The 26,268-nt window shown below is 43.9% G+C and overlaps 1 protein-coding gene across 6 annotated transcripts in view; it reads right to left on the bottom strand.

Moving 5' to 3' along the window:
• Window positions 1–830: 830 nt before the first annotated feature.
• Window positions 831–26,268, bottom strand: part of FAM13A (family with sequence similarity 13 member A) — a 130,964-nt gene continuing 105,526 nt past the window's right edge. For 5 of the 6 annotated variants that reach the window (XM_075500571.1, XM_075500570.1, XM_075500568.1 and 2 more), the window contains 11 exons: window positions 25,018–25,165; window positions 17,092–17,305; window positions 16,568–16,706; window positions 15,376–15,457; window positions 15,016–15,236; window positions 13,560–13,643; window positions 9,254–9,349; window positions 7,603–7,686; window positions 3,352–3,548; window positions 2,554–2,655; window positions 831–1,481 (listed from right to left, as the gene is read on the bottom strand). In XM_075500571.1, the coding sequence (XP_075356686.1) occupies window positions 1,355–1,481; window positions 2,554–2,655; window positions 3,352–3,548; window positions 7,603–7,686; window positions 9,254–9,349; window positions 13,560–13,643; window positions 15,016–15,236; window positions 15,376–15,457; window positions 16,568–16,706; window positions 17,092–17,305; window positions 25,018–25,165 (1,494 nt within the window). In that variant the 3' untranslated portion in view covers window positions 831–1,354. The remainder of the gene's footprint in view (window positions 1,482–2,553; window positions 2,656–3,351; window positions 3,549–7,602; window positions 7,687–9,253; window positions 9,350–13,559; window positions 13,644–15,015; window positions 15,237–15,375; window positions 15,458–16,567; window positions 16,707–17,091; window positions 17,306–25,017; window positions 25,166–26,268) is intronic. The other variant, XM_075500569.1, reaches the window with a different exon arrangement.

Here is a 26,268-nt window from a genome sequence, read left to right on the forward strand (position 1 = left end):
CTGGAGTGGGAGAGCAAGCCCAGGTGGCCCGCAGAACTGCGAGTTCTGTGTTCCTGAACTCGCTGCCTTTCACTCCTTCAGGCACCATCTGTCTGACATGAGCACCTGAATCAGGTGTCCCAGGACTTTCTTTTCTGAAAGTCAAACAAATTTGAAAACGTTGAATTGTCAAAACCTGCACCTGAGAGCCGGGCCCTTTCTCTAGGCGGAGCATGGCTCTAGGCTTTCAGTTCCCTCAGTATCCTCTGCGCTGGTATACCACCAGTGCACACCGGGACGAAAAGACCATCCTCCGTTGCCACCATCACAGTGTCATTGCTGCAGCTCACATAGTCTGACTGACGGTGTACGTAAAAGAACAACATTTAGGCTAGCGAGTATGTATGACACCCATATGGACCGTTCAGCTTGGACTCTTACATCTGTATCAGATGACGAAGCACACGTACTAACGGGGTGGGTCATCCAGATATCTTCCAGATACTTGACACCAGACATTTAACCGATCAGCTACCAAAATCCCAAGGGATTCTGACTTAAAGCTTTTAAAACCTCTTTTCCACCCAGTTGCCTAAACATGGTCATAATGTTACAGTATCACCTTCCAAGTGGAACAAGCTGGCAAGAACCTTGCTGCACGGCTCATTTTCTTTGCTATCCCAAACAGAGGCAAGTACTTTCTTTACTTCAGTTGAATTGGCCATCAAAAAAGTGGGAAGAAAACCCAACACAAGCCTAGGCAAAACTGTAACCCACACCAGCTCTGGGTGATGACCAGCAGGTTCTCACAGCGTTTACCTAGAGCAACAGAAGATGCTGGACTCCAAACAGTCAGGTCAAAAGTCTGAGCAAATCTTTACTGTAGCTACAAGAAAACAGTCTTGGTGCTATCTGACCTGTTGCCTTCACATGAGATCAGTCAGGGCACTTGTCTGTTAAACTAAAGTAGAAGCTATTTGATGATTTAATCACTATTCATCCTACTTTGCCTCGTGCTATGATATCCTGGGAAAAAAAGAATAGCATGGCTGGCTTTGATATTCTAAATATTACAGGATCTGTAAGCAAATCAAAACAGAAGGATCCCTTCAGTGAAGTCACCGAGCGCAGCGTCATGTCTCCTACACCGGCAAACTCCATTTTGGGCATCAGGCCTGGAGAAACAGTGGGCAACAGCAAGTGTAGAGAGTGATGGAAAGCCACTTTTCCTCCCCCTCCCGCCTCTGGGAATGGCCCTTCAGTTCCCAGGGAGCTCCTCAGCTCTCCCCAGCCAGGTTCCCGCTGCATCCACAGCATGCATTTGTCCATTTGGTGCTCTCTCTTCTTTGTTTACTGGCAAAAACAATCTCCTCCTTTACATGATTTTGGAGCTAATATCTCTTTTACTGATCAGGACCTCCAGCAGCCTCAGCTTGGCCTTAATCTGCTTGTATTCATTGTATTCTTCAGCCATAGGAGTGCGGTCTTCTTTCTGCACGTTCCTAGCGGGAGCGAAAGCAGATAATGAGCATTTCTGTAACAGGACGTCTTCCCTCAGCAGCCTCCCTCCATCCCCCAACAAGACCTACAAAGCAGCTCCTCTCCTCCACTCCCCATCAGGGAACAAACCCAAAACTTTTATCCTTTGAGAGGAAAAAAAAAAAAAAGAAAACAGAGGGGCAAACAAACTGCTCCAACAAAGGGTGGGACGCTTGCATATTGAGGCTAAACACAATCTCACGGTTCCAAATGCGAAACCTTATTTGAAGCATGCCCTACTTCTTTGAAATTGCCAGCCTCTACACAACAGTTGAAAAACATTTCAGGAGCCATCTGAATGTCAGCCTGCTAGCATGGCAAAATAAAATACAGCTTCTCCTGGCATGGCAAAATAAAATACAGCTTCTCCTGGCTTGGCACCACATCACTTCCACAAACAGGCACACTTGTGAAATGGAAGATGATATCTGATCAGATTTCTCTTAGCTTACATGAAACTTTTAAGTTTTCAGTGAGTTTACAAGAACCTCTAAGGATGATGGCTGATGGCATGAAACTAACAAGATAATTTAAGAGTATAAATATATTAAAACATTCTATCAGCTCATTACTGAGGGACTTTTTCTGAAAATGATAAACCCAGCTACACCAAAGCAGAAATACTTGTTGAACTAGTGTCTGAATACAAGCAAGAATAGCACAGAAATCTAAACATACATCATTAGGAAAAACCTCAACCATTCTCTCACTGAGAAACTCTTCCATCATTCCTGTCAGCTGTGCTAGAGGCAGCTGAATTTTCACAATCTGTACTTTTGCTTCCCACTGCTTGTCCTAAGACAAAGTTTTCAAAGAGGCTTTGGTCCCTGAAGGCCTGGGAGGGGGTGTTGGGGGGGCAGTAATTAATTTTAATGGGCAACTGTAATGAATGTGGGTAAAACACTGACGATGATGATGATGGTGAAGAAATATGTAATAGTGAATTCATCTAACTTTCCATATTTGGAGGTCTTCGTAGATGCCAAACAGATTAAAAGTAGCTGAAGGACAGAGAGACAGCTGAGAAATTATTACCTTCCATTTTGTCGGAAAAAATTATCTTCAAAGTCTCTCAATTTTTTTCTGATTCGCTTTTTCTCTTCCCTGACTTCTTGGAGCTGCTCTAAGAGTTCAGGGCTGTTGGGTTTAAATATAAACAAGATTATACATATATACACAATTATAACAGGAAACATACAGTAAATCTACAAATGAACGGTTTTACGTATGCCAAGCAATGGAGCTGCTCCTGCAAGCAGCTCTGGCAACCTGATGTTACTTGCAACAAAAAGCTCTCTGAATTTAGTTCAGCAAAACAATCATACACTTAAGCTGAAGCCTCTAAGGAGGTCAAGTGTGCATTTCACAATTCACCACTAACTTCTACGAAACTTACTTGCTGAAGATGGGTCTGGTTTTGGTGACTTTTATAGGATCAAGATTCAATGGTCACGACTTAAGGCTATGACCTATGTGTGTTTGCATCAGACCTAGGTGCTTGAAACTAGCAAAGCTAGTTCAACTTGACCTCTCAAAAACCAGAAAAACCTTGCAAGAGTACAGGGTTGTTTTCATGATAAAGGCTTGCCACTGGTGAAGTGGAGGTACTATTTAGTGCTAGCATCCAATGACGCAGAATTCAAATATCAGTACCAGGACAAGGTAGTTTCTTCCCAAACCCTTTCATATGAGAGTCTATTTCATTTAAAAATAAAGCGCAAAAACTTCTGACTCAGATCGTAAATGGAAAAAAAAACTAGGCACTTTTCAGACAAATAAAATGCTATTTTAGCAAGAAATAACTTTTTGAAGTTGCCTGTGAATTCAACATACATGGATGCTTCATGGAGATTTGAAAGACCCATATCCTGATTGCTCCTAGATGGCACCTTATCATCCACCGGGGAAACAAAGCCATCAGCATCATCTTCTAGTTGATCCAAGAAGCTACGCACGTTGAAATCTGTTTTCATGGTAATTGTGAAATCTGGCTTTGCATTGCTGTCCTCCTCGGACCCCTCCTCTTCCTCCTACAGAGAGGGACAGAGCACCCCCGTAACAGAATAGGTTACTGCTTCCCTTCTCAGAAATAGGTACCTCCTTTCACCACATGCACTGGGGAACAGGTATGAAAAGTGGATAGGCAGAGCAAGCACTTTAATTGCTAAGCAATGCAGGACACCAGAAGACCACCAGTAAGACACCCTACACCCAAAGCATGTCAGAGAAACTGCGACCACCAACTCAGATTGGTTAATGCGACCCAAGGCAACAAAACTGAGTGAAAAAATACCTGGGGTTCTTAGCAACCTGTTGCTTTGTTTAATTTATTTTCTGATGTAAATAAAAACACTTACAGCCACTATGCACACTGTGTAAAGCATACCCGCCATCCTCTGTTTCTGTACAAATACACCTGGCAGCATACACAGATTGCCAGGTTAAAATACGAAATATTCTCTCAATAGATGCAGCTCAACAGCTCTCTCTAATGGCTGCATTTAAGGCCTCAAATGCTCGTACAGTGGTATCAATGAGCTCAGATCAGTCCTTCAATGGCCCAAATGTGGGATATGATTGACTGTAAAAGGACTGCTGATGCTAACGTGATCCCGACATCAGCTCTGTACCATTTAGCTGAAATACACTAAAAATTGGAGTGGAAAGACTCCGCAGAGTGCAATTTCCCCAAAATACACTGACGAATTGGTTGTGCTCAAATTTTTTGCAAAATTTATAGGCGCAAGATTTGGAAGTCTCTGCTGCACTTGGTACTTGCTAATTCATAGCATTCTCAAATGTAGGGCTTGTCCTGCAACACTGTCCAGAAATCACTTGGATTTTCAGGGAACGGGGCCCAGTTTTCTCTTACTTACAGAGACATTTCTAGAAGGCAGTTTTCAACCTTAATATAAGGAATGAGGCATGGGCATTAGAGGAAGGTAATAAATGCCAGCATGGACAGTAAGTCTCTTAAATATGTATGTATGTGTATATATATTTATTTTACAACCATGTAACTCTAGCCAGGGAGGATCTAAGCACATGCGTATCTTTAAAAGCTTTTGAGGGCTAATATCACTGAAGCCTTCAAATGTATGCAAAAATATATTGTTGCACTGGGATCAAAAGAAGCCATTTTCTTTACTTTTTTTCATGCGATTCCTTGTGAATAGTTCAATTCTTCCTAAGAGATTGCTCCCACATTTCAAGCAAAAAGGGGAGAAAGTAACACTAGGACCTGGCATAGTCCCGTCAAATCCTCAAAGTCAGTGATTTATAAACACATACATTTACATGAAATCAGAGTTTGCCCAGAGTTTTCTTTTTGTGTTAAAGCTCTAGGCCATGAAAATGCAACGCAAAGCCACAGGCTGAGAATTGCAACCAAGATGGAGGCTTAAGGATGAAAAAAGATTAGCTGGAGAGAAGTTTTGAGTTATAATAAAATACACAGAGAAGTTTGAAAACATCTCAGGAAAATCTGCAGGGAACTTGTGGAAGTTAAAGCAATATTTAGCGTATGATTGGGTAAGACCATTTCTCCAGACGTAAATTATATAGCTTAAAGAGAAGGCATAAAACAGCAGTCACGTATTGTCTTTAAACCCTGCAAACAACTTCAGGCTGGGCTGGGGAAGGAAGACCATCTCTCACTGCCATTTACCAGTCCCCAAGCACGCTGTCCTGCCCTGCCGGGTAAGGGCAACTAGGACTGAAGCAGGAGAACACCGATCCTGCTGCGGCATGGAGGAGGATTTGCTAAGCCAATTCAAGCAGTAAAAATGGTATGCTTTACTTTAGGGGAATCCCTCTGGCACCAAAGGAGGAGCTCCTGTGCCCTTTCCTGGGAGAGCAAGTCACTTCTGGATTCCCCTTCTGGAGAGAAAGGAAAGGGACAATTTTCATAAGCAGTGTGACGAACTGCTCCCGAGGACAGAGGCAAGGTGAACTCGAATCTGTAAATGGGGCAGCAGTCTCTTCCCCATAGACGCCCCTGAGCCTGTCCCTTGCCTCACTCCAGGGCACCAGCGCGCTGCCCAAGCCAGCAAGGATTACACTGGCCCAGAGCTCAGGAGCGAGCCTCCTGCCAGTGGAAGCCCATGGGAGGAAAAGAAAGCGTAGAAATTTCACTTGTTTAGACCTCGGTGCCAAAACACTACATCTGGCTGTCACAAGACCTCTTAAAGCATGTTGCTGTTTAAAACGGAGGAGCAAATTAAAAGGATTCTTAGTGAGAACTCGAATAGAAATAGCCATCTAAGGCCTTCGCTTTAAACAACTGTCACATGGGAATCTTATTTTAAACCTGCACTGGCATTTACACCTCGAACCAGAATGATCTTCATTGACTAGATAGATCCATTTGGCTTGCACCTGGCTTGGATCTTTAGGCAATCATTAGGCATTTAAAGTTTTCAGAGTTACAAATACAAAATTTCCAGCGTATCCCATCATCAGCACTCCCAGCAAGCAAGCTTCCCAATGACTTTTTCAACACAGACAATATTCAAGATATTGTACCCAAATATGTCTGGTAAGGCTTCACCTCAAATCACCTTTCAAGCTTTTATCCAACTCTCCCAAATGCTTAAAAACACCCCCCAAATAAAAATCCCGACAGTGTCAGGGGCCCGTCAAGATAGGTAGTGCTGGGCCCGTAGCGGACCTATGCAGGGGGTAAGTTTTGGGGCCTTTTGGCAATTTCCTCTCTTCAGTTCTGAGTGTAGTTCAGTGCAAAGCTGCCACAGCAGCTTCACAGGGCCCCATTTAAGTGTTAAAAGGCATGTAAGCGCTAACGGCCTTAAGGCTGTCACCCTGATCTTCAGTCAGAAACCTCTCAAGGTTTGTATTCCCTGCAGGACACCGCTGAGCTGGTGCGATGCTGCCCCGGCGCAGCACCAGCCATGCCAGTCATCAGAGACCACTATAATTGATAGCTGTAAGTTTTGACCCCGGGTGCAAGCGTAGGTGAAAAACAAGGACACACTAAAAGAAAACACCAAAAACCAAAAATACCCTCTGCAAGACCACTATTGCAGATTCGATCCAGCAGTTATCTAGAAAATACTGAGAGCTCAGTGATGATAAACCAACCTCCAAAGAGCAGATTAACATCTTCAGTCTGCAATCTGGTCTTAATGAATATGTGCCTTGAACAGTCCATTAATACACAATCTACTGTACTTGCCTAATAATCAAACCACCTTGGATGTCTAGGTCTGCAGTATTTACACCGTTAACCAAACTGTGGCTGGATAACGGATAAGTGACCCAAGTGTGACGAAGCACGTTTTTCCCCTGTTACATTGCAAGGGGAATGAAAGCAAGCCAGGGCCCAGCTCCACGCTGCGTGTCATGCTCAGCTGTTGGACTTCTCTTCTTCTCAGGGGAAGAAGGCCCAATATCGTAGCAGTCTTCACCACCAAGGATTACTACTCCACAGCAGCACGAGAAAGAAACACAACAATCCTGCTATCCAAATCTGACCAAGGGTTAATTAGCAGAACTGAGTTGTTCTTACTTCCATCCTCATGTGACTTGGTTAGAAATACCATTCACAAGGTGGTGACAAAGAGCCCTGGATAAAATAAGCACGTGAATGGGAGTAGGTATGGATCCTGTAAGTGCCCCGGCTGGCTCCACATACGAGTGTTAGTTTTGTGAGAGCTCATTCCTGCCACGGTGCTGTGTGCAAGCCACAGAGCTTTGGAGTGAGAGAAACTACCGCAAAACAAGTTAGTGTCATTAAAAAGAAAGAAGGAAAGCAAAAAGAAAAGCAATGTACAAGGTAATTGTGATCTTTTTTTAAAGCAAAACAAAATATATTATGTGCAGGTGGAGGGGGAAGAAGAAGGATGGGAAAGAATGCAAAGCCAAGGAAATACTGTAGTCTTATCTACAACAAGGGAAGAATTTGATCAGAACTGGTGAGGCTTAAAGCAGCTACTGATTTTTCAGGAGGACACTGCAAAAAAATCAACACTGATGGAAAAAAGAATATCAATCAATCATTCTCTTTCATTGGTATAAGGGGAAAATTGATGCAAACTGAGCAATTAGTTAGCAGCTGGAGGTCTTCACCTTTATCTCCTTGAAGAAGGAAGCTGTTTCGCCCTCGATAATTGGCTGCAGCAAAGGGCTTCTCCGCTTGCTGGAGGGGGAACCCTGTGACAGGTGTTAACAAGTACGTTACATTGTGAACCCCTTTCTCCTCCACCACCTGCTCTCAGCTCATTCTCACCCACACATTCACTCTCAGCTCATCACTGGACCATCAGGAGAAATCTATTTCTTAAAGAAGAAAATCATGTCCAGTAAACCCCCTTGGAACCTTGGGCTGTTTTCTCTCAGGATGTTGCTTAGCAAGGAACATCACTGCCAAATACTTTCAAGAAAAAAAAAAGCTTGGCTGCTGGAATACTAGCTGGGCAGGAATTACAAAGTAAAGGCTGCAAGAAAATAATCCCCAGCCCAAGGCCCAGACACACACGCAACATTTGGTTGGCTCTCCAGAGCTACGCTGTAAGCCCAGCTAGCCTCTCCAGGCGTGCTTTCCAGGAGTCTGATTTCCCATTGAGGTGCCTAATGATGTAGAGATGGATTTTCAAATGCATCCTGCCTCTGCACGAGCCTCTCGCTGTTCTCACTAGAGGAGCTGGGGAAAGCCAGTCTTGTGCCTCCTCTGCTAGCCACTGTGCAATTTCACTGTTGTGTCTAAACAGGACCTGAGCTCTCTTTTAAACTGCCCATGCACGGCTACACGGCTTCTTCCTTCTGATTGCCAGCACCGTCTTCCCAGCACACACTTTGGGGAGTACTTTGCATATTCAAGAAGGAACAGCTTTCTCTTCTGTTTTAAATGCAGGACCACCTCCCACTATTTGCAGAAAAAAACCCCACTTCTCAGTGTGACTGCACTGAGTAATACTGTGCCAGTCCATTCACTTCACTGGCGGTCTACGAAAAGTGGCCAGGACATGAGCGCTGCTTGGGAACAGCAAAAAAAGGTAAAGGATCATACATGACAGACAGAGTAAACAGGAACCATCATAAAACAATTGTCTTTCCACAGACAGGCTAAAGCATTCTGTGTATTTTTTAGATCAAATACTTTTTTAAAAAAAGTGGCCTACACAAGTTGTCTAAAATTAGAGATAGTGCATTTGCTCCCCAGAGGGGTGCACTGGATTCCTTGCTGGTGGCAGTGCCTCCTTGCCAAAGCACCACCTCGAATGAGGGAATATCCACCACTTGCAGGATCTCTTTAATACAAATAAAGTGTTAGAAGACTGTTGGCCTTTTCTCTCAGCCAAGGAGACTGGCATCTCCTGTGGGACCGGGACCCACACAAGTCTGTGTTCCTGACATACAATCCTGTGTAACTGAGCAGCATGGAAGACCTACAGCTCAGAGTGGCTTGGTATGGAAGGGGAAGTGAGGCTGTAGCCAAACACAAGATGATGAAATAACAGCAGCAGCCCAATGGAAAGAGGAGAAACAACACAAGGTGAGATGTGCCCCATGGCTCATGGGTGGGCACTAGAGTCCCTTGACCAGCTTTGCCCAACTTCAGTATATGGCTTGTTATTGATTCACTCATTTGCTTGGTCTTTGAGCGATACAGGAGGTTGGGACTTGGCCTTAGTGATTGTGTTGTATGCAAAAGTGCAGTGATTCCTGTTTCCTCAGCTTGAAACCAAAGAAATAGCCCCCAAAAGAATGCTCTACTCACAATGATAGGGATGGTGTTGGCTCTGGAGAGGATCTGCTTGACCAAGCGATACCTGTCATACAATGGCTTCATCACCTGTCGTTCATTTTTGGTAACCTGAAAAGGAAAAAGAAGCGAGACCCATGAAGCCTGCAGCAGATACTCCACCCCATGATGCATGTGCCTGCGATCACTGTTAGTCAGAGGGGGCTTGAAGGGAATTTCATGAGGATGACAGGTTAGCAGCATTAGCCCTGAAACTGGTAATGCAAGTGCTTGTGTACGACATTGCACCTCCTGTCCCAGGTGCCAGATGAAGCAGCACCCAAGCCGTGGGGTGTCTTGTAATGTGGCTGTATGAGACAGGTGGTTTAAAATGACCAACTGAGGTATCACATGTCCACAGCACAAAATGACCCATACAAGCAGCAGTCTGTGCTTGTAATCACGTCTACCATTGTAAGTCACAACGTGAGGTTTCCCACCCTTATTCTTGTCGCTGGGACCTCAGAGGCAGTGTTTATGACCCAGGAAAAGAGAAAGGAGCTGCAATGACTGGCTACTGCAATGAAAGGAGACTTCCCCAGGGTAGGTTAAACTACAGATTTCACAAAAGCTGACTTTCTGGCTTTGCTATTCCTCCTGATTTCCTATCCAAGCCAGCAGTTCTTCATATTTTTAACCCCTTCCCCTCCACCCCTCCTCCCAGCAACCTTGCTGGGGAGAAGTTACCACAGAACTGAGAAGGGATGAAGGTGCCAGAGCTGTGTGGACTACAGAAGACAGAATAGTGCTGTGATGCCCACCCCAAGCCTTCCTTACATTGCTCTGTCCCTAACTCCACTCCTCCTAGCTGCACGTCGTGCTCCCTCCTCAGTTTGAGACTATTACGAACTGTGAGCGTTCATTTCTGTTTTTCTTTCAGAGCCAAGCTCAGCTGAAAACCTCAGTAGTACTGACAGCGCAGGAGAAGGGAAGACCTAACAGACAGTAGCTAGTGTGGGAAAGCAAAGGTCTGTCCACCTAAGTACTAGTTGTGAGGAAGCTGGGCTTTATTTCTTCAGTGTTTTGTTACAGCAGGGTTAGAAAACAAACAAACAAAATACTCAGCAGAACCAACCTGATCATCATCTTTCTCTGTATTCAGCACTGTCCAACCCACATTCTATGACTGTTCTTCCATTAGATCTTTTGCCTAACTTTCAGATTATAAAGCTCTTACGAGGGGAAGCTTTAACTGATTCTCGTGTCATGCCTATCTGCCTCAAGACTTTTTACTGCTGCTAATCACCAGAGCATCTGAAGAGCTGCCATATAAAAATCAACATCAACAGTGTAACCCCTAGTGAGCTTTGTACAGTATCCCTTTCTACAATAGAAATAGGAGGAAAGGGAATACAGCTTGAGACAGGGAGGAAATTTTAAAATGAACTGTCTTTTATTTTGTCTGCAGTTGACTTTCACTGGAGTAAGCTTTCTAAAGCTTTCACATCCTCCCTCCAGAGCAGGAGAGGGTGCCGGTTTGCAAGTGGGAGAAGAGCTGTAAGTATTGCCAGGAGTGGCACTGGCAGGGATGAACTCTAAGAATCTGGAGGTAGCATCTTCCTCCTGATAACGAAGCCTATTTCCTACGTTGGGGGCAGATGAATACGGAGGAAGAAGGAGGAAGACGTTTTTGTTCCTTTCTGGATTCATTGCAAACATCCCCAAGACTGATAAGGGGCATACAGATGGGCAGTGCAAGCTCTAGGGCCTGTGCGTCCCACACCTCTGAAGCACAGTCAGACTCCAATACCAGCCAGCCTCAAGCTGGCTGTTCGTCGAGTAAGCAGCTCGCAGGGATCAGAGGGACGTGGGCAGCACCAAACAATTCACTCAGCCTGCTCTGTATTGAGTTTCATGTTGATGTGTCTGCATTCAATTGCACTGCATAGCAAGTTGCCTCCAACTTTGGATGCTTCTCTGCAATCAATCAAGCATTCAACTGGAGAAACTGGGTAGCCTATATACATATATTATTCCTAGCTTTACTAGGTTAGCAGTTAGTAGAACAGGAGGCACAGCACTACTGTTAGCTCAGACAGTCTTTGTTAATTAAAAAAAAAAAAAAAAAAAAAGACTATGCTGAGGCTGAGAACCAAACCTTCAACTGATGACATTTCAAAGTCGATAAATAGCACTGTTCTGTACAGAAAAATAAACATAAGCCTTCGAATGGGCAAAAAATCCTTAGGTATGTTGAAAAATGGAAAAAATAAATGACATGCTTCGGTGTCTGAATATCAGTATGGAGGAAGGACACAGAGAATTAATTTAGGCATTGGAAGTTAAGTGTATGGGGCCTGAGTTAACCCTGCAGACTTACACCAGCACACTTAACAGAAAGCAGATTCTGAAAGAAAATGTTTAGCACATGGGCAAACTGTCTCACTAGGTAAACATAAGTAATACCAGCAAAACCTGAGTATATTTTGGGAGAACATCAAAATGCAAAAAGGCTGTTGGAATAATGGAGCCTTTGACACAACTCTGGGGCACACTCCACATGGCAAAAGAGCAGCAGCCGAGGAACAGACCATTGCTTGCATTGTTAGAGCAGCTTGAGAATTTTTGCAGAGATGGACTTTTTGGCTTAACTAAAACAGTTCAGTTCCACCTTTGCAGGTTCATCTATCACTGGTGCAGAAAGACCTAGTTGCACAATAAATCTGAGCTCCATTGTTTTTCTTATTTAGTTAAGTATCTTTAAGAAAAAAAAAAAAACACAAAAAAAAAAACTTGGCTGAACTATCCCCATTCTCCTCAAGCTCTCAGTACTTTTCCACTGCTGCAGTGCCAGGAGCTGGGAACAGCAAAAGCTGATCAGCTGCAGTCTTCCTTGCCATGCAGTTCAGTGTTGCTAGGTATAGACTGCTTACATAAAAACAAACAAATTAAAAAGCAGTTGTATAAATAAAGCATCAGAAAGGGAAGGAAAAAAAAAGGAGGGAAAAAAAAAAAGGTATGCTGACAAGCTAGGCTCTGGGCTTGTTCTCTTTTTAAACAGATTTAAGTGAGTTCACTTCAACGAGATGCCAGATGCCACCTGTTGATTTGTATCATTGTAAAAGCAGCAAAAGCAGGCTCGGTCTCATGGAGAAGACAGGAAAGGTTAAGTGGGTTCCCTTGTGCTGGCCTTTTTTACACAAGAATAAAACTGCATGTTCTCTCACACAACTATGCTGTTTTCAGTTGCTGGTATATGTGACTGTACAAAATTAGCACTTCATGAAGGCATTTAAATAAATTAGTGAGACTTTTTTAAAACAACGGACAAAGGAGGAAATAATTCAGGAGCAAAAGGAAGTAAGAGATCAGGAATCCCATGCAGCAGCAGAATGACAGATTTGTCAGCTGAAGTAATCAAGTACTCCTTATAAGCAGTAATTTGCTGCTCCCAAGCCACTGCTCAAGGGATTAGCACCACTCTGAAATTAAGTTACTTTACCTATACAGCTGGTAGCAAAGATTATAATGTCATCAGTGAAAGACGAGGAGGGATTCATACAAAGCCAACTTGGTGGCCTGGAAGCCACCATGTTTCTGCCACGGCAGGGATGAACAGGACACGATACTTAATCCTCTGTCTTCACAAATAATTTTCCTTTGTTAAGATTGAACGTGCAAGAAACCTCATGCCCTTTGCTTCCACTGGCACATGGAAAAAAACATACGTTTCCTCAGGGGAAGAATGAAATCTCTTCTCAACTTATGCTGTGATGCTCAGGAGACAAACTGTTTCATGAATCCTTTGGCACAAGAGGGTTGGGCAAATAGCAAGGTGCAGGTGCCTCCCTGCAAACAGCAAAGTGCCAGGAGAAACATGCTGTAGCTCCTCTAAGAGGGAGCAATGTATGCACACCTGTCTTCCCAGTTAGCCATTAATACTAGCAAATTGCAAAATTCCTGGTTGGATGGGGGACCACACACAACTATTCCTCCCATGCAGACTGTATCCCCGACAAAGCTGGTGAGTCCACTGGACCACAAGCTGGATGTCTGTGGATCTTGGCAAGTGCGATGCCAAAATAACGCACATTCAGCCTCTAGGCTCAGTCCTACAGATATCTGCCAAACCCAGCGCTGCGTGCAGACATCACCTTGCTGAGAACAGACTCCTCAGTAGCAGTGGTACTGAAGGATCAGGGAGGTGGATTAGAGGATGCACGTGTGGTTTGAACAGCAAGAAGTTCTAGTGACTGTGACATCAAAGGAGCATTAGGGGGATCATTTACCACAGACAAAGACATAAAAAGATGTACTTAGAAAAAAATGCTGCTGTACATACCGGTCTGCCATGAATGCTTTCGTAATACAGCAAAGCTTTTTGAAGAGCCACTTTTTCAGCTGCTATCTGATCTCTTGTCATGTCCTATGGAAAGTGGCACAGAGAAAGAGAGGAGGAAGAAAAAAAAAAAAGTCAGATTCCTGGACTCAAATGATACTGATTTGTGGCCTAACCAAAGTCATGTCATTTTGTCATTAATGTTTTGAACTCATCTCTGCCTTCCAGTCTTCTTTTCCCAGCTATACTGCCAAAGAGACTGTTGACGTGAGTGGTACCCTATGCACAATGCAGACAGGTTAAAGCCATATAAACTTCGCATACGAAGGTATTTTATGTACATAAGGGGGATTTATTGATTATCAGTGTGCTTTGAAAAAACAATGGTATGCAACTTTTAATGATGGTGGCTCTTTTTCAGTTAAGAGCTGAAGTGTAAGTAAGTTCTACAACAAAACACATGTTCTTTCTTTTTCTCCAAATCTGAGACAAGCTCCAGTACCTCTTGCAAAGCTTGCCATCTTTGCTTTGACTGCCACAAACACACTTTACCAAGAACTGAAGTGCAGCCAGACCGCCTCCTTCTGCCAGTTCTGCTATGGAGTGAAGAGCTCTGGCAGACAGGCTGAGGGGACCAAGCCAAAAAATGGGCAGATGGTTGGAGAAGACTTCCCTAACTAAGTTTGCCAGAGTTCCCCCACTGTACTTGCCTAACACTGAGCCTTCTCTCCCTATCACAGCACCAAAATACTATCACAGGCCCTCTTTAAATGGCCAGGCTGTGGATTCTTGCTACCATCAGAAAACAGCCAAACACACACTGTGTGTATCATCTTCTTCTGCAGATCTAGTAAACAAAGATAATGCTGTCTGCTCCTCTCTTACAAGGCACTGCACAATTTACATGTCAGTAGACTCAAGGACTTAAACTTACAAGGCTGCCCAAACCTCAGGAACTAGCAACATCAGACACAAAGACCTCCCTGCTGATAACCCTCAGAGATTACAGCAGCTAACAGAGCTCAATGTGAAACTCTGAAGAGCAGTGATAAAATGCCCTGAGAGAAGAGCATTCAGCTTTGGAGTGAACTAGAAGAAAACAGATGACCCAATCTCCAGAATCACTGGAAGACTCAGAATTTGCCAAAAGGCTTTGGACATAACAACAGAAATAGCCAAACACAGGGCAGGAAATATTGCAATAATTCAGAAAACTTACTTGGAATATACAAGAATCAGAAAAAGAACACACAATGACATTCAATAGAAACTGAGCTCTGGAAAAAAAAAATCAGAAACTAAAGGCAGAGGGAAAGAAACTAAAGCAAGTGAGCCAGGAGTAAAGGTTGTAGACTTTGTGACAAAATGTAGAAGACCATAGGGCTTTCAGAAGTGACTGTGCAGCCACGAGTTACCGACTTGTACTTAAAGGCCTAAATCTGATCCGCCTACACTGTACCTTAATATCTTCGGGTCGGTTTGCCTCTGTTCGTTTTTCTTGAAGCTTCTTCTGGATAGAATCAAGGGTAACTTCCACGGCAGGCTTCGCAGATTTATCTGACAGGTCTTGCTTCTTGTCATCGTCCTTTTCGAGCTGAGAGCCGAAGCTCTTGGGGAGCGTGTTGCTCCGCTGACGGACAACAGGGCCAAGGTCTTCCTCTGATATCTTCAGTTTTGACTCTAAACAGGGACATTTGGGGGAAGATGAATAATTTTTCTTTTTTAAAATATGACAGTGACAGGATCGCTGCCTAACATCAAATTCAAATGAGGCAGAGTCCAGCTGCCTCCTGAAGGTGCACCAGTGGTGGCTGCTCACCTTTAAGTTGTTTCCGGAATTTGGCCAAATCATTTGTCCATTTGAGCACTTCAGGGTTGGCTGCTTTGTCGCTGTGGGAAGGCTGGAAGGAAAGAAGAGTCATGCTGAATCTGTGTTAAACCAACAGGAGAGACTCACTGAAACAAGCGTGTGTCACAAAAAGAGGTACAACAGAATTCAGACCCAGCATAGAGCATGGGTACTGGCTTCTGACTGGCACCTGCATACCTCTGACCAGCTCATTTCAGACCTTGCTTTAATTGCTCCTGCCTGTCACAACACTATCTCTTAGGGGCATCATGAGATTGATTTTTTTTTAGAAAACACAAAACTTTTGATGGTAAACATTTAAGTTGTAGGAGTGGCTCAGAGGGCCAGATGCACATTGGAATCCTTGTGCCTACTATTTCCTAAAAAGAGAGCACCTCCAAAATAGAGGAAGCCTAGCATGAACAGTTTGAGAAGTGTTAGGATGCATGTATCCGCACCAAAGGCTGCCTTACATCCAAAGACACCAAAATATCCCAAATGCTAGGCTACAGCAAGCTCTGAGCATTTCTTCCAGCCTTTTCTACTGCAGGCGAGATCCTTTCAGTACAGCCCTTTGTGGTTTAGATCACCAACAAAGATGCACACATGCAAAGCTTTAGTTCCTTAAAAAGCTTTCTGTGCATTGGAAGGGCACGTCAGGAATAATTAGAGTACAGTACACTGCTACTGCTCAGCAGCACTTGACTGTGGTTCCTTGCTCAGGAGTAAAGGCAGCTGCTCTCTCTCCTCTGCAATGCACTGGTGTCCTGGGATTACCATCATGCAAATGAGATGCGCAATTGTGCTTCCCATAAGCTGAACTTGAATAAATAAACAAACAGAAGTTTAGTAGAGCTATTCCTACACACTGAGTGTGTGCTTTTGGCATGCTGTCTTAAGCAGGGATCAAAATCCTGTGAGTTTATTAGGCTATCTCTTGTGCTGCACTGGCAGTACATAATGCCTGGAAAGGTAATTTGCTTGGTATGGATGCATATTTTCTTTTTTTGGGCAGCAGCTTTTTTCTTTTCTTCTTTTTTTTTTGTTTCCTTATAAAAGCTTTCAAGCCCTCTGTGTGTTTGACAGACTTCCCTGATGACCCTTCCCTTTGTTGCTAATGCATACCTCTCCCCATACAAATGCTTAACTCCTAGAGACTCACTCTATATTTCCTCTCCTCTTCAAATTTGTCCTCGAATTTCCTGATCTTTTTCTTCAGTCCCTGAATCCTCCGGGTGAGTTGTGCAGGGGTAAGGTCCTCTCTGTCATCTTCGTAAGATCCCAAAGATGAACTCCGCCTCCTACCAAGAGCAGAGATTGCAGGAAGAGCTTATCCAAACAGCCACAGTACAACTTCATGCAGAGAAGGCCAATCAAAGTTTGTGTAAATAAAGGCAAATCCCACAGAAGTGAGAAAGCCATGTTGCTATTCTGTAACGACAGATAGCAGGAGATGCTGTAACAGCCTCTTTCAGCAACAGCAACTCCCTAGATATTAATTCACAAACCCAGAAATGACTAGTTACCAAGAACTTTTCTAGAAATATCAGTTTCCCATCAGTAGGAACAGAAACCCAACACAGCATAGCTATGCCGTGTATGTGATCCAAAGAGATGTTGCTGATGCAACTGTGCAAACCCGGTACAGCTGGGTGCGAGAGTCAGCACAGGCAAATCACAACCCACCTCATGAAGGAATGAGAATTGGGAGGGGAAGGAGGCACTTCTGTATCATCCAGGTACTGTTGGCTCTGTCCGTAGGCATAGAAGCGAGGGGACAGCATAGGATCACTGTCCTCATCCAGAAGCTGGCGAATTAAGCGACCGGCCTGCGGGGAAAGGCGAGCCTCATCTGAGTCTAAGCCGTCTCGCTGCCATGAGGAAAGAGCAGGGATGGGCTCTGGGAACAGTAAGACAAAGGCTGGTTTTATCGTTTTTGTTTTACATGTACGACAGACTCCAGGCAACTTTTCTAATAGAACCCTGATCCGTTTGTCCTGGACCACAATTCCTTGTCATCAGGCATCCTCTGGGTCATTACTCGCATCTGCCCAGTGTGCAAAGCAATGCAAAGCATTGCTTGGCCACAGCGGGTACTCTACACAAACACAAATAATCTCCTAGGTGCAACAGAAAACTGTACCCAAAAGCTGGCCAGTAATTACCATGGACTGACAGCAAATGAGGCTATCGCCAGCCAGTACCTTTGAGGAAGAAGTTATGCTGGACAAGATAGAATTATCGGCACACGGCAGTATAAAGGAGGCAACTGGATTACAGGAGGATTTTTTTGCAGTTTCAGGATGTACAAATGCTGTAAATGAATAGCATATTAATTGTCCTCCTGTAGCCTCCAGCACTCCGATATGACCCTGCCGCCTGCTAATGGAAATTCAAAGACTAGGAGTAAGCATAAGTTCTTCTAGTCTGCAAGGAAAAGGTGTCTCACATTACTACCTGTTCCACAAAGTGCCTAGCCTGTAAATTAACAATGATGGTAATATGGTCTGAGTTTCCCCCTTTTCTCTTTCACACGCAATCCTGCTACTTAACAGCACGGTAGAAAAGTGAGGAAACCTTCAGTCCCCTGGACAACCTAACCAGCTGTAAGTAAAAGCAACGTTCTACAGGGAGACGGTGGAGTGGGAGAGAAAGGGAAACCCAACTTAGCATTGCTGATTAGCATAGTGGAGCCCACAGAAAGCAATCGCCTCAATCTTGTGATCACTCCCTCCAGATGCCATGAGGAGTCTAACGTTGTGTGTTCAGATAGTTTACTAAGCTGATTTGCATGCTCCTACTTAGCACCACAGGATTAGACAGTTTAAGAGCCAGGCTTTGAACTTATAAATCTAACAAATAGTTCTAGAGTCAAGTAACAAAACAAAAACCTTATAGAATGCTCCCAGACCAGTCACAGAGCTATGGACTCATTATTTCCTGTGCCTGGTGCATCTACTCTTCTTCCACGAAGAGAGGGGCTTTTGAAGTTATCAATTTTTGATAAAAAGCTTGCTGAACAAGGTTAACGTTTTCATAGCTCAGAATGGATTGCATGAGGATTCCCTTACAAAACCTCTATGCTGTTCAATATTCCCCCTGCCCCGTACAATTCAGACAGCACAAGATCATCCACAATTCAGTAATGACAGGCTCAGTGGTATTTTGCCTGCACACAGCATCAAATGATGCTCTCCTCCTCTTCCCTTCTCCCCTAGCACATGAATACAAATGGCACGCCTCTGCCTAGAGGTTGGTGCTGCATGCAAACCGATGTGTTGCTCTGAAAGGGATGGCTGGAGGTTTTCGCATAAGAGCCTCTTGCAGGTGTTGTGATAAGTGAAGCACATACAAACCTGACTCGCAGAGGCTACTTTGATGAGGTGTGCAAGTCCCCAGTGTGTGTAGGCTGTTTTGCCATGGATTGGAAAGCTTATGCACTTCTCTTGGTTGATTTCTGGAACAAGAGTTTTTTCTAAGCTGCGCTCAACCTTGGCAGTTCCTAATACCTGAAATATTTTGCTCAAGGAATCTGATAAGAAGGAAGGTAAAATGAAGGGCAAACCCTTCAGCCAAACCGTGACACTTTGGTGTCGCACACCTCCCTGAATCTCTCATGATTTCAGGAAGGTCCTCACAAGATCTCCTGTAGCAAAATAAAGGCTAATAACACAAAAGGAACAAATTTGATACATTTGACTTCCAATTTTTGGAATACACTCTCACCTCCAAACAGAATTTGCTCTTGGAAACTGTTAAATCACACCTCCATGGGATTTACATAGATGGAATAAACTTAGAAGAAATCAGCAGCGTATTTAGCAGTAACCAAATTAAGCTCCTACCACACCAGCTAACAAAGCCATTATTAATCATGCATGATGCATGTGACTTTGTCCCAAGGTGGATTTATATACCAGATAGCATGCGACATTCAGGGAATTGCAATGGCTCAAAGAGCCTCTGATCAAACCCCATAAGACAGCAAAGCACTTTATGCAAGCTAGCGGAGACCGAGGTATGTGTCCTTTTGTTTTGTTGATTTCAAAATACTGCCCCAAAATAGAAACTCACGTTCCAAACGAGAAAGTGTTAAAAAGGAGAAGGAAAAAAGTCCTAAAAGGAAAAACCAGATTTACGACTTGACAAAAGAAATGGCCACTATAGAAAATCAGCTGGTTTTAAACCTCGCTCCTGGAAGGCCTGACTCCGGGTAACTTGTTTCCTTTGCAGACTGTTAAGTGTTTAGAAGAAAAAAATCTCATCTGGACACAAAATGGCTAAACCCCCGAAAGTAACACAGCAACTACTTAAGGAACATATTTAGGTATGTAGAATTATGGATTTTATCTACATCAGATCACGAAGTGGACCAGAGCTGTAGTCCAACTGCCTTCTCTCTCGTACTGGCCAGGTGCTTCAGCTGGAAGCACTGGAATTGCTGGACTGCGCAAATACACAGGAACCTGCTAAGGGTAAGCTGCGGCTTTTTCTGACAGTGCACAATCAATAAATTCCCGTTTAACAGAATACATGATATTGTTATACATTTATCCAAGATAGCTATCAAAGTGTTGAGCCTTTTCTGAAGCCTGCTAAATTCCTGGACTTAATGGTTCAGGTTTGAAGTACCTGCTATCAGGATTAATGTTGTCACCCTTCCCCTTTCTGCTAACTTAAGAAGAAAATCTCAGTAAAGAATGTAAATGTTTTACCTTTTCTTTGCCATTGACTTGACAGAGCAGTTACCCTTATTCATCTTCTGTCTTGACCAGATCTCTCTTGCTCAGAGAAAACTCTCAGTTTTCTACTCATCTCCACATTCTTTCCATGTACTATTTTTTTTCCCCATTTTCCATAATGACAACCTTTCATGAAAAAAAATATTTGGGAATATTTAACCACCATGGCTGTACCAGTGCAGAGAAAGGGTGAAAAAATTTTCTAGTTCTTGGTCAGACTCTCAACGTATTCCTTTTAGGTACGCCTTTTCTAAGTTGGCGCAGAAGAAGAGAAATACACTGGTACTGAGCCTGCAGTCCTTCAGAAGTGCTGCACTCCCTCTCAAAATCCCACAACCAGCTAATCTTTCCACAAAGCTGTCAGCCATCTGCCAGGTGTTGCTCTGCAGAACTCTGTAGGCACACATACGCCTATGGCAATACAACCTCTCTGCCAACCTGCCGCATAGAGGGCTAGAAATATTAATAAACCTGTATCACGCAAGAAGGAGGAAAGATTAGTTGTATCAAATTGGTGTATTATTGGTGAGTTCCAAGCCGTCCTGCTGACAAAAACTGAGGTTTTTATCATTACATGGTATATTTGCCACAGGGTTACTGGGGGCTGCAGGGCCAACGGAGGGGTGCGCACACACGCATCCCACCTGAGGTGCAGCTGGGAAAATGCCGAGGGCATCTCCCGTTTCCCTCTCTGCAGCCACACAGCTGATATGCTGCCAACACTGCTTTTACACACACCCATCTGACAAACAAAGGAGGCCAAATCTTAGCTGCTGTAAACTGAAGTAGGTCCGGAGGGATTAAAAAGCCTAAACTAATTACAACACCTGAGGTCCTAGTATTAAATCCCACTTGAAAGACCCCAGAAAGACCTCTCATCATATAGTGAATAAAGCAATTTAAAACCCCAAAGCATTCACTAGCTCAGTAACAACCTATTTTACTCATCTTATAAATAACTGTTTGAAAACATCCTCATTTGAATACATGAGGAGGTATTCTTCCTACGTAGATCAAAAAGAATGGCCCAAATAAAGCGCTACCACACCTTTTCAGCTAGTGAGATGACACATCTCTCAGCTAGCAAGCCAACTTTGTATTTTGTTTATAATGTAACATCATAATAAACAATGAAAACACACATTTTCAATATATTGATGCTATAAAATAAAATCAGTAAAAAATGCAATTATTCTTTTCTACACATAGTAATAAAAATGCAGTGTGTTTCATCGCCTTTTGATTTCTTATGCTAAAGAGTGTTACACACAAATACGCTGATGTATCTAAGTCCACAGTGTTGAAAAAAAAGAAATCTAAATTCAGCTTCCCTGTTGCTGTACTCTTTGGATTTTTTTGCATGACTCTGGGTTTTTTTTCCATGGGAAAGTATCAATTAAGTCAGTGTCGAAACTATTTGTAGATCAGCTTCACCCTCAGGGTCTCAGTGCTGCAATACTTGAGTTCTCAACGTTGAGAACTCAATTGTGCTTTAAACTTCTGCTTTTATTCTTTTTTTTTTTTAATCTTGAAAGTTTGCAGAAAAATGTCCGCTGATTGTTTCATAAGTGCTTGTTACTGCAAACTCTGCTTGAAATCTCATCTACTGAACTTCTTTTAAAATGCCACTAATCAGGTGACGTAGGCAGCAATCACACGCATCGTATCGATTTACTGAACTGCCTGTTCAGCTCCAAGCTGCTGACGGGGCCAGCCGCTGTTATGGAGCGCAACATGCTATCCTGCCCTCAAGGAAAATCTGGAAGTAAGTTCTGGGCTTGAATTAGAAACATTTGGTAAGAAATCTGCACAATAGTGCTGGACTGCGAGAGAACGCTCTGTCCTCCCCGCGCACAGCACTCGATTCAAACGTAATCCACAACAATTAAAAACCTTTGCTATGGAAGTAGCTCTGAAAACGCTTGCTCGCAAGCTGTCTCAGCTGGCACTGACTGACTGGCTGAGCAGGCAAGCCTAGCAGTCAGACATCCCAGTTCACAGAGACAGCTCGGTTCACATCCAGCCTGAGAATAAAACTATCTAATTTGCACCTGCCAAGTGCACACTAATAAAACACTTCTCTCGGACCATGGGAAATGCACCTAGGCTAAGTGTTTAGCACTTGAATTTGGCTGCGGCACTGCTCACACCCTGTGTACGACATCAATAGCCTGACGATTACTACACATATGCCCCTATACGTAGCAGGCAAGGCGGATGGCAGAGTGCGAGCCCATGCACTGGAGGAAGCGGGAAGCAAATTTCTCTGTCCTCTCTCTGCTCAGCTTTAGGTAAAGGGAACATAGCCTGGAGAACTGCAGCAAATCTCTCCTCCTGTGTACAGATTTGACTATGTGGTGACCTTAAAAAAAAAAAAGGTGGTAAAAATTACTTTTAGCATAACATAAAAAGCAGGGACCCTGCCAGCTCATCCGGCAGCAGTTATCACAGTTCTGTGCCCCTGAATGAGGGTTTTTATGGCAGCTCTGGTCTTAACATGATGGAAAGTCTGCCTGAGTGACAAATAAAAGCTAGTCAATGGACAAAGTTGTCTTGCATAATTTCGTGCCCATTCTTCAAGGCCCTTTCCCAACATTTGACTGGAGGCTGTGACAGCTACAGCTGAAGGCAACCCCTCAACCTGTAATTGTTCTCACAAGCCATTTGTGAAAGGCCCAGCAGTTGCCCTGGTTACTAGATGCTCTGTATCTCCTGCAGTATGATACAGAGGACCCTGCCCCCAAAAGTCAGCTCAACTATGTCCTGGAGGAATGGGTAATTTCCTGAGAGATGGACCTACCAAATTTGCTAGAGCAAAGCAGTAACTGACTCAGTGTTACTGCACTTGGAGGCACAGTCCTTTCCCTTTTCACTGGGGATGCAACCAGAGCTGCGGCACAGATCCCGAAGAGATGTGTGAAGGTTTGAGTGACACAGGCTGGCAGGGGAAGGGAGGACGTCCTGGCTGCTAGAGCTGTGGATGAGTGGTACAACCCTGCCTTGCAAAGCCAGTTTCAACAACAGACTCTCCCATTAGCTGCAGAAGCAGTCTGAGAGTTGATGTTAACACCTTCCCCTTCCTGGCTGCTGCAAGCTTGATTTCACATCCATAGCTAGGCTAGACTCAGTCTTTCCTTGCTGAGATACAGAAGGCACCATTTTGCTGCTCTTTCATCTGCGCCAACAAAATGGTGATTCTGAAAGGCAAGTATTTTAGATGACATCTCTCTCACCCCAGACAGCTGATTGTTTTGCAACTGCCCACCTCCTCCTCTTGTGAAATACATGTGAACAGAATGGAGGAAGGAAGAATCAGAGAGAAGCACTCTTCAGGCACAGTCACACGTGCTCATAATCCTGTTTCATTTTTGCAGGGCAAGAAAGCTAGAACCCAAACATAAGGGCATGCCTATGAAGAGGGAGTTGTACCAAAGGTGCAACTTATTTCGTACCATGGGAAAGCCTCTGGCAGACAGAAAGGAGCTGTGTTCTCCCCTTCATGCATTCATATGACTCCCATTAGTAACCCAGGAAGAAAAAAAAGAGTCATTATTTCCAAAGGTTCACATGACAGCTGAAGCCACACATCACCTCTGAGAACACAGACGTGCTCACCCTGGCTTGAGACCCTGCGGGGCAGTGCTAATTACCATCTCAGCAAACACATAAGGCAGCCAAGGCCTCCTGGGAGCCCTTCCATGGCGCTTTGATCAGCCATGCCGCACGTGTGGTGATACCACCCAGGGAATCCCTACCTAGCAAGCAAATGGAGAAATTCTCTCCCATTCATGGTGACTACTTGCCTGGCTGAATCAAAGGCAGCCACAGCTGCGGGTTTTCGTTACTCATGCCTGAAGTGTCATAACTACTCCCCTCCTAGAGGGAAAGGCAAAATATACTAGGTCACGTATGCTGTGGAGGCAGGAGCAGAGAACTTAACTTCTCAGTGTTCCTCAGAGATTGGTTTTTTAGAGCAATAAATTAGTTACATTTTCCCTCTCTTGCTTTATTGAAATACTATACTCACATTTTCCTGTTTCTTCCCTGTCAAAGTCCCTCTTTCACTCCTAAAGCACAAACTAACAGAAGAATTCTTGCTTGTAGACCAAGACATACTCAGTAACTGGAAAAGGGTTTGATCCCAGAGGTTCTGGACACCTTCAATTCATCTCAATTTCAAATGAAATTGAGGTTCATGGCACCCACAGAGTTCCCCCAGATTTCCCACTCTTAAAGTGAGTCAGCGCAAACAGCCAACCAAGCATGCACTCTGGAGATGAAAGCTAAGAAACAGTATTAAAATAATTTAAACCACATGCAATTTAACACTGCTGTTTGAGCTGGTGATCTGAATTTTTTCACAGCATACATAGAAAAAGTTGTTTGTAAGAGCCATCAAAAGACAGAGTAGCATAGACAGCCATTTTTCCAGCTGTGCTTTTCAGATCCAAATCATTATTTCCAAATAGCGATTGAAGTGGAAGAAAAGGGAGAAAGAAGGAAGTTCTTTTTAGACTGTGAAATACCCGATTTCTTTGATGTGTAGGGCAGTCTAGCTTAATACTCGAGTGACCAGCCACCAAGAAATAAGTTATCCTGAAACACTCAGGGACTTAACAGTACTAAACAGCACATGAAAGTAACTTCAAGAATAAAACAATTAATTTTCTTCCTCTAAGTGACAATTAGAATTGGTACCCATCCAGTATTTTGCTTCCAGTTTCTCCAAACTTTCAGTTCCATATTCAGGACAAAATCACTTTCCTGTTGTTTTTGGCAAGGGAACATGATCACATAAAGGTATACCCAGCCCACTCAGGTTTCCCTCTCTCTCGTTTCACTCGTATGACCAGCCATCACACAATCCTACCTTCCCAGTTGTCATCGCACAGTGCTGTCAAATCCAGCCGAGGCACTTCTGACACAAAGCTGTTTTCCTGATCATCAGCATCTTGATTTCTTTGCAACTTGTTTTCAGGAATGCTTGGATGCTCTTGAATCTTCATACTTGAAGTCAGCTATATTCCCATACACCCACAGAAATGAGAGAGAAAGAAAAAAAAAAAATGTTTCAGGAGGCAGAGGAGGAAAAAAACCCCTGCAGTCACAGCAGCAGTAAGCTCACGCCTTCAGCTAAAAAGATCCAAACAAACAGACCCTGACATTTCCAGCTCCAAATCCAAATCCCCTGCTCGGTGACCCCTACATACTAATTGCTCACTCACACCGGTAAAAACATCCGTCCATCTGCCTTCCTTGAATTTTTCCTTCTTTAGAAAGCCACTGCAAGTTCCTGAGACTGCCTGCCCTGACAACTGCAGGCAGCTGAAAAAGCCTCCAGTAATCGATTGGGATGAAAAGGAAGGGAGGAAGGCAGGGAGAAAGGGAGAGAGGAGGGGCGACTGCGTACACTTCCTACAGGAGTGCAACTCCTTGGAGCAACAACAAAAATGCTGCTGCTGTTGTAAGGCTGTAGCAATATGGTGTCTTCTAAAAAGCAGGCACCGGGGCTCCTGAGGTAGCAGCCGCAGACAGCAAGCAGTGCAGGCTACGTACATGAATGCTCTCATGCAGGCTGTGCTGGCTCAGATCAATTAGTGCCAGCTAAGCTGTGCTGGCTGCACATTCCCTGATTTCCTGTGGTTGTTTTCTAGCTGGGTGTGGGGAGAGCAGAACTATTTATGGAGGAGCTCTGGGTATTAAAGCAGTGTTGCGCAAATCCAAACGGCAGTGGGGTTTGGCATCTCAGCTGCAAGCAGTGTGGACTCTGGGAAAAAGCCAAAAAATTCACACAAGCATCCAATGACTTAGGAAAAAAAAAAAAAGGGCAGAATACTGTCAAGTAAATGATTCATCATTGAGCACTACCTCGAAGCAAGTGCTGTTTGTCTCACCACTATTCACCCCTGCACATACCACACGTCGTGTGCATTTATGCAGAAATCACCGCCTTTCCCACAATCCAGACACACAGTGCGCGTGTCTGTAACAGTGCTTGATGACAAGAGCAGTTTTGGCACTCTAAAATAAATTAGCTGTAATGCCTCACAGAGGGCAGTAGGGAAAAGGAAGTCTAAAGCATGTACATAAACATATAGTGTGCTATGTATAAACCCACCAA

Source organism: Mycteria americana, chromosome 4 (genome assembly GCF_035582795.1).
Source record: "Mycteria americana isolate JAX WOST 10 ecotype Jacksonville Zoo and Gardens chromosome 4, USCA_MyAme_1.0, whole genome shotgun sequence".
Lineage (NCBI taxonomy): Eukaryota > Metazoa > Chordata > Aves > Ciconiiformes > Ciconiidae > Mycteria > Mycteria americana.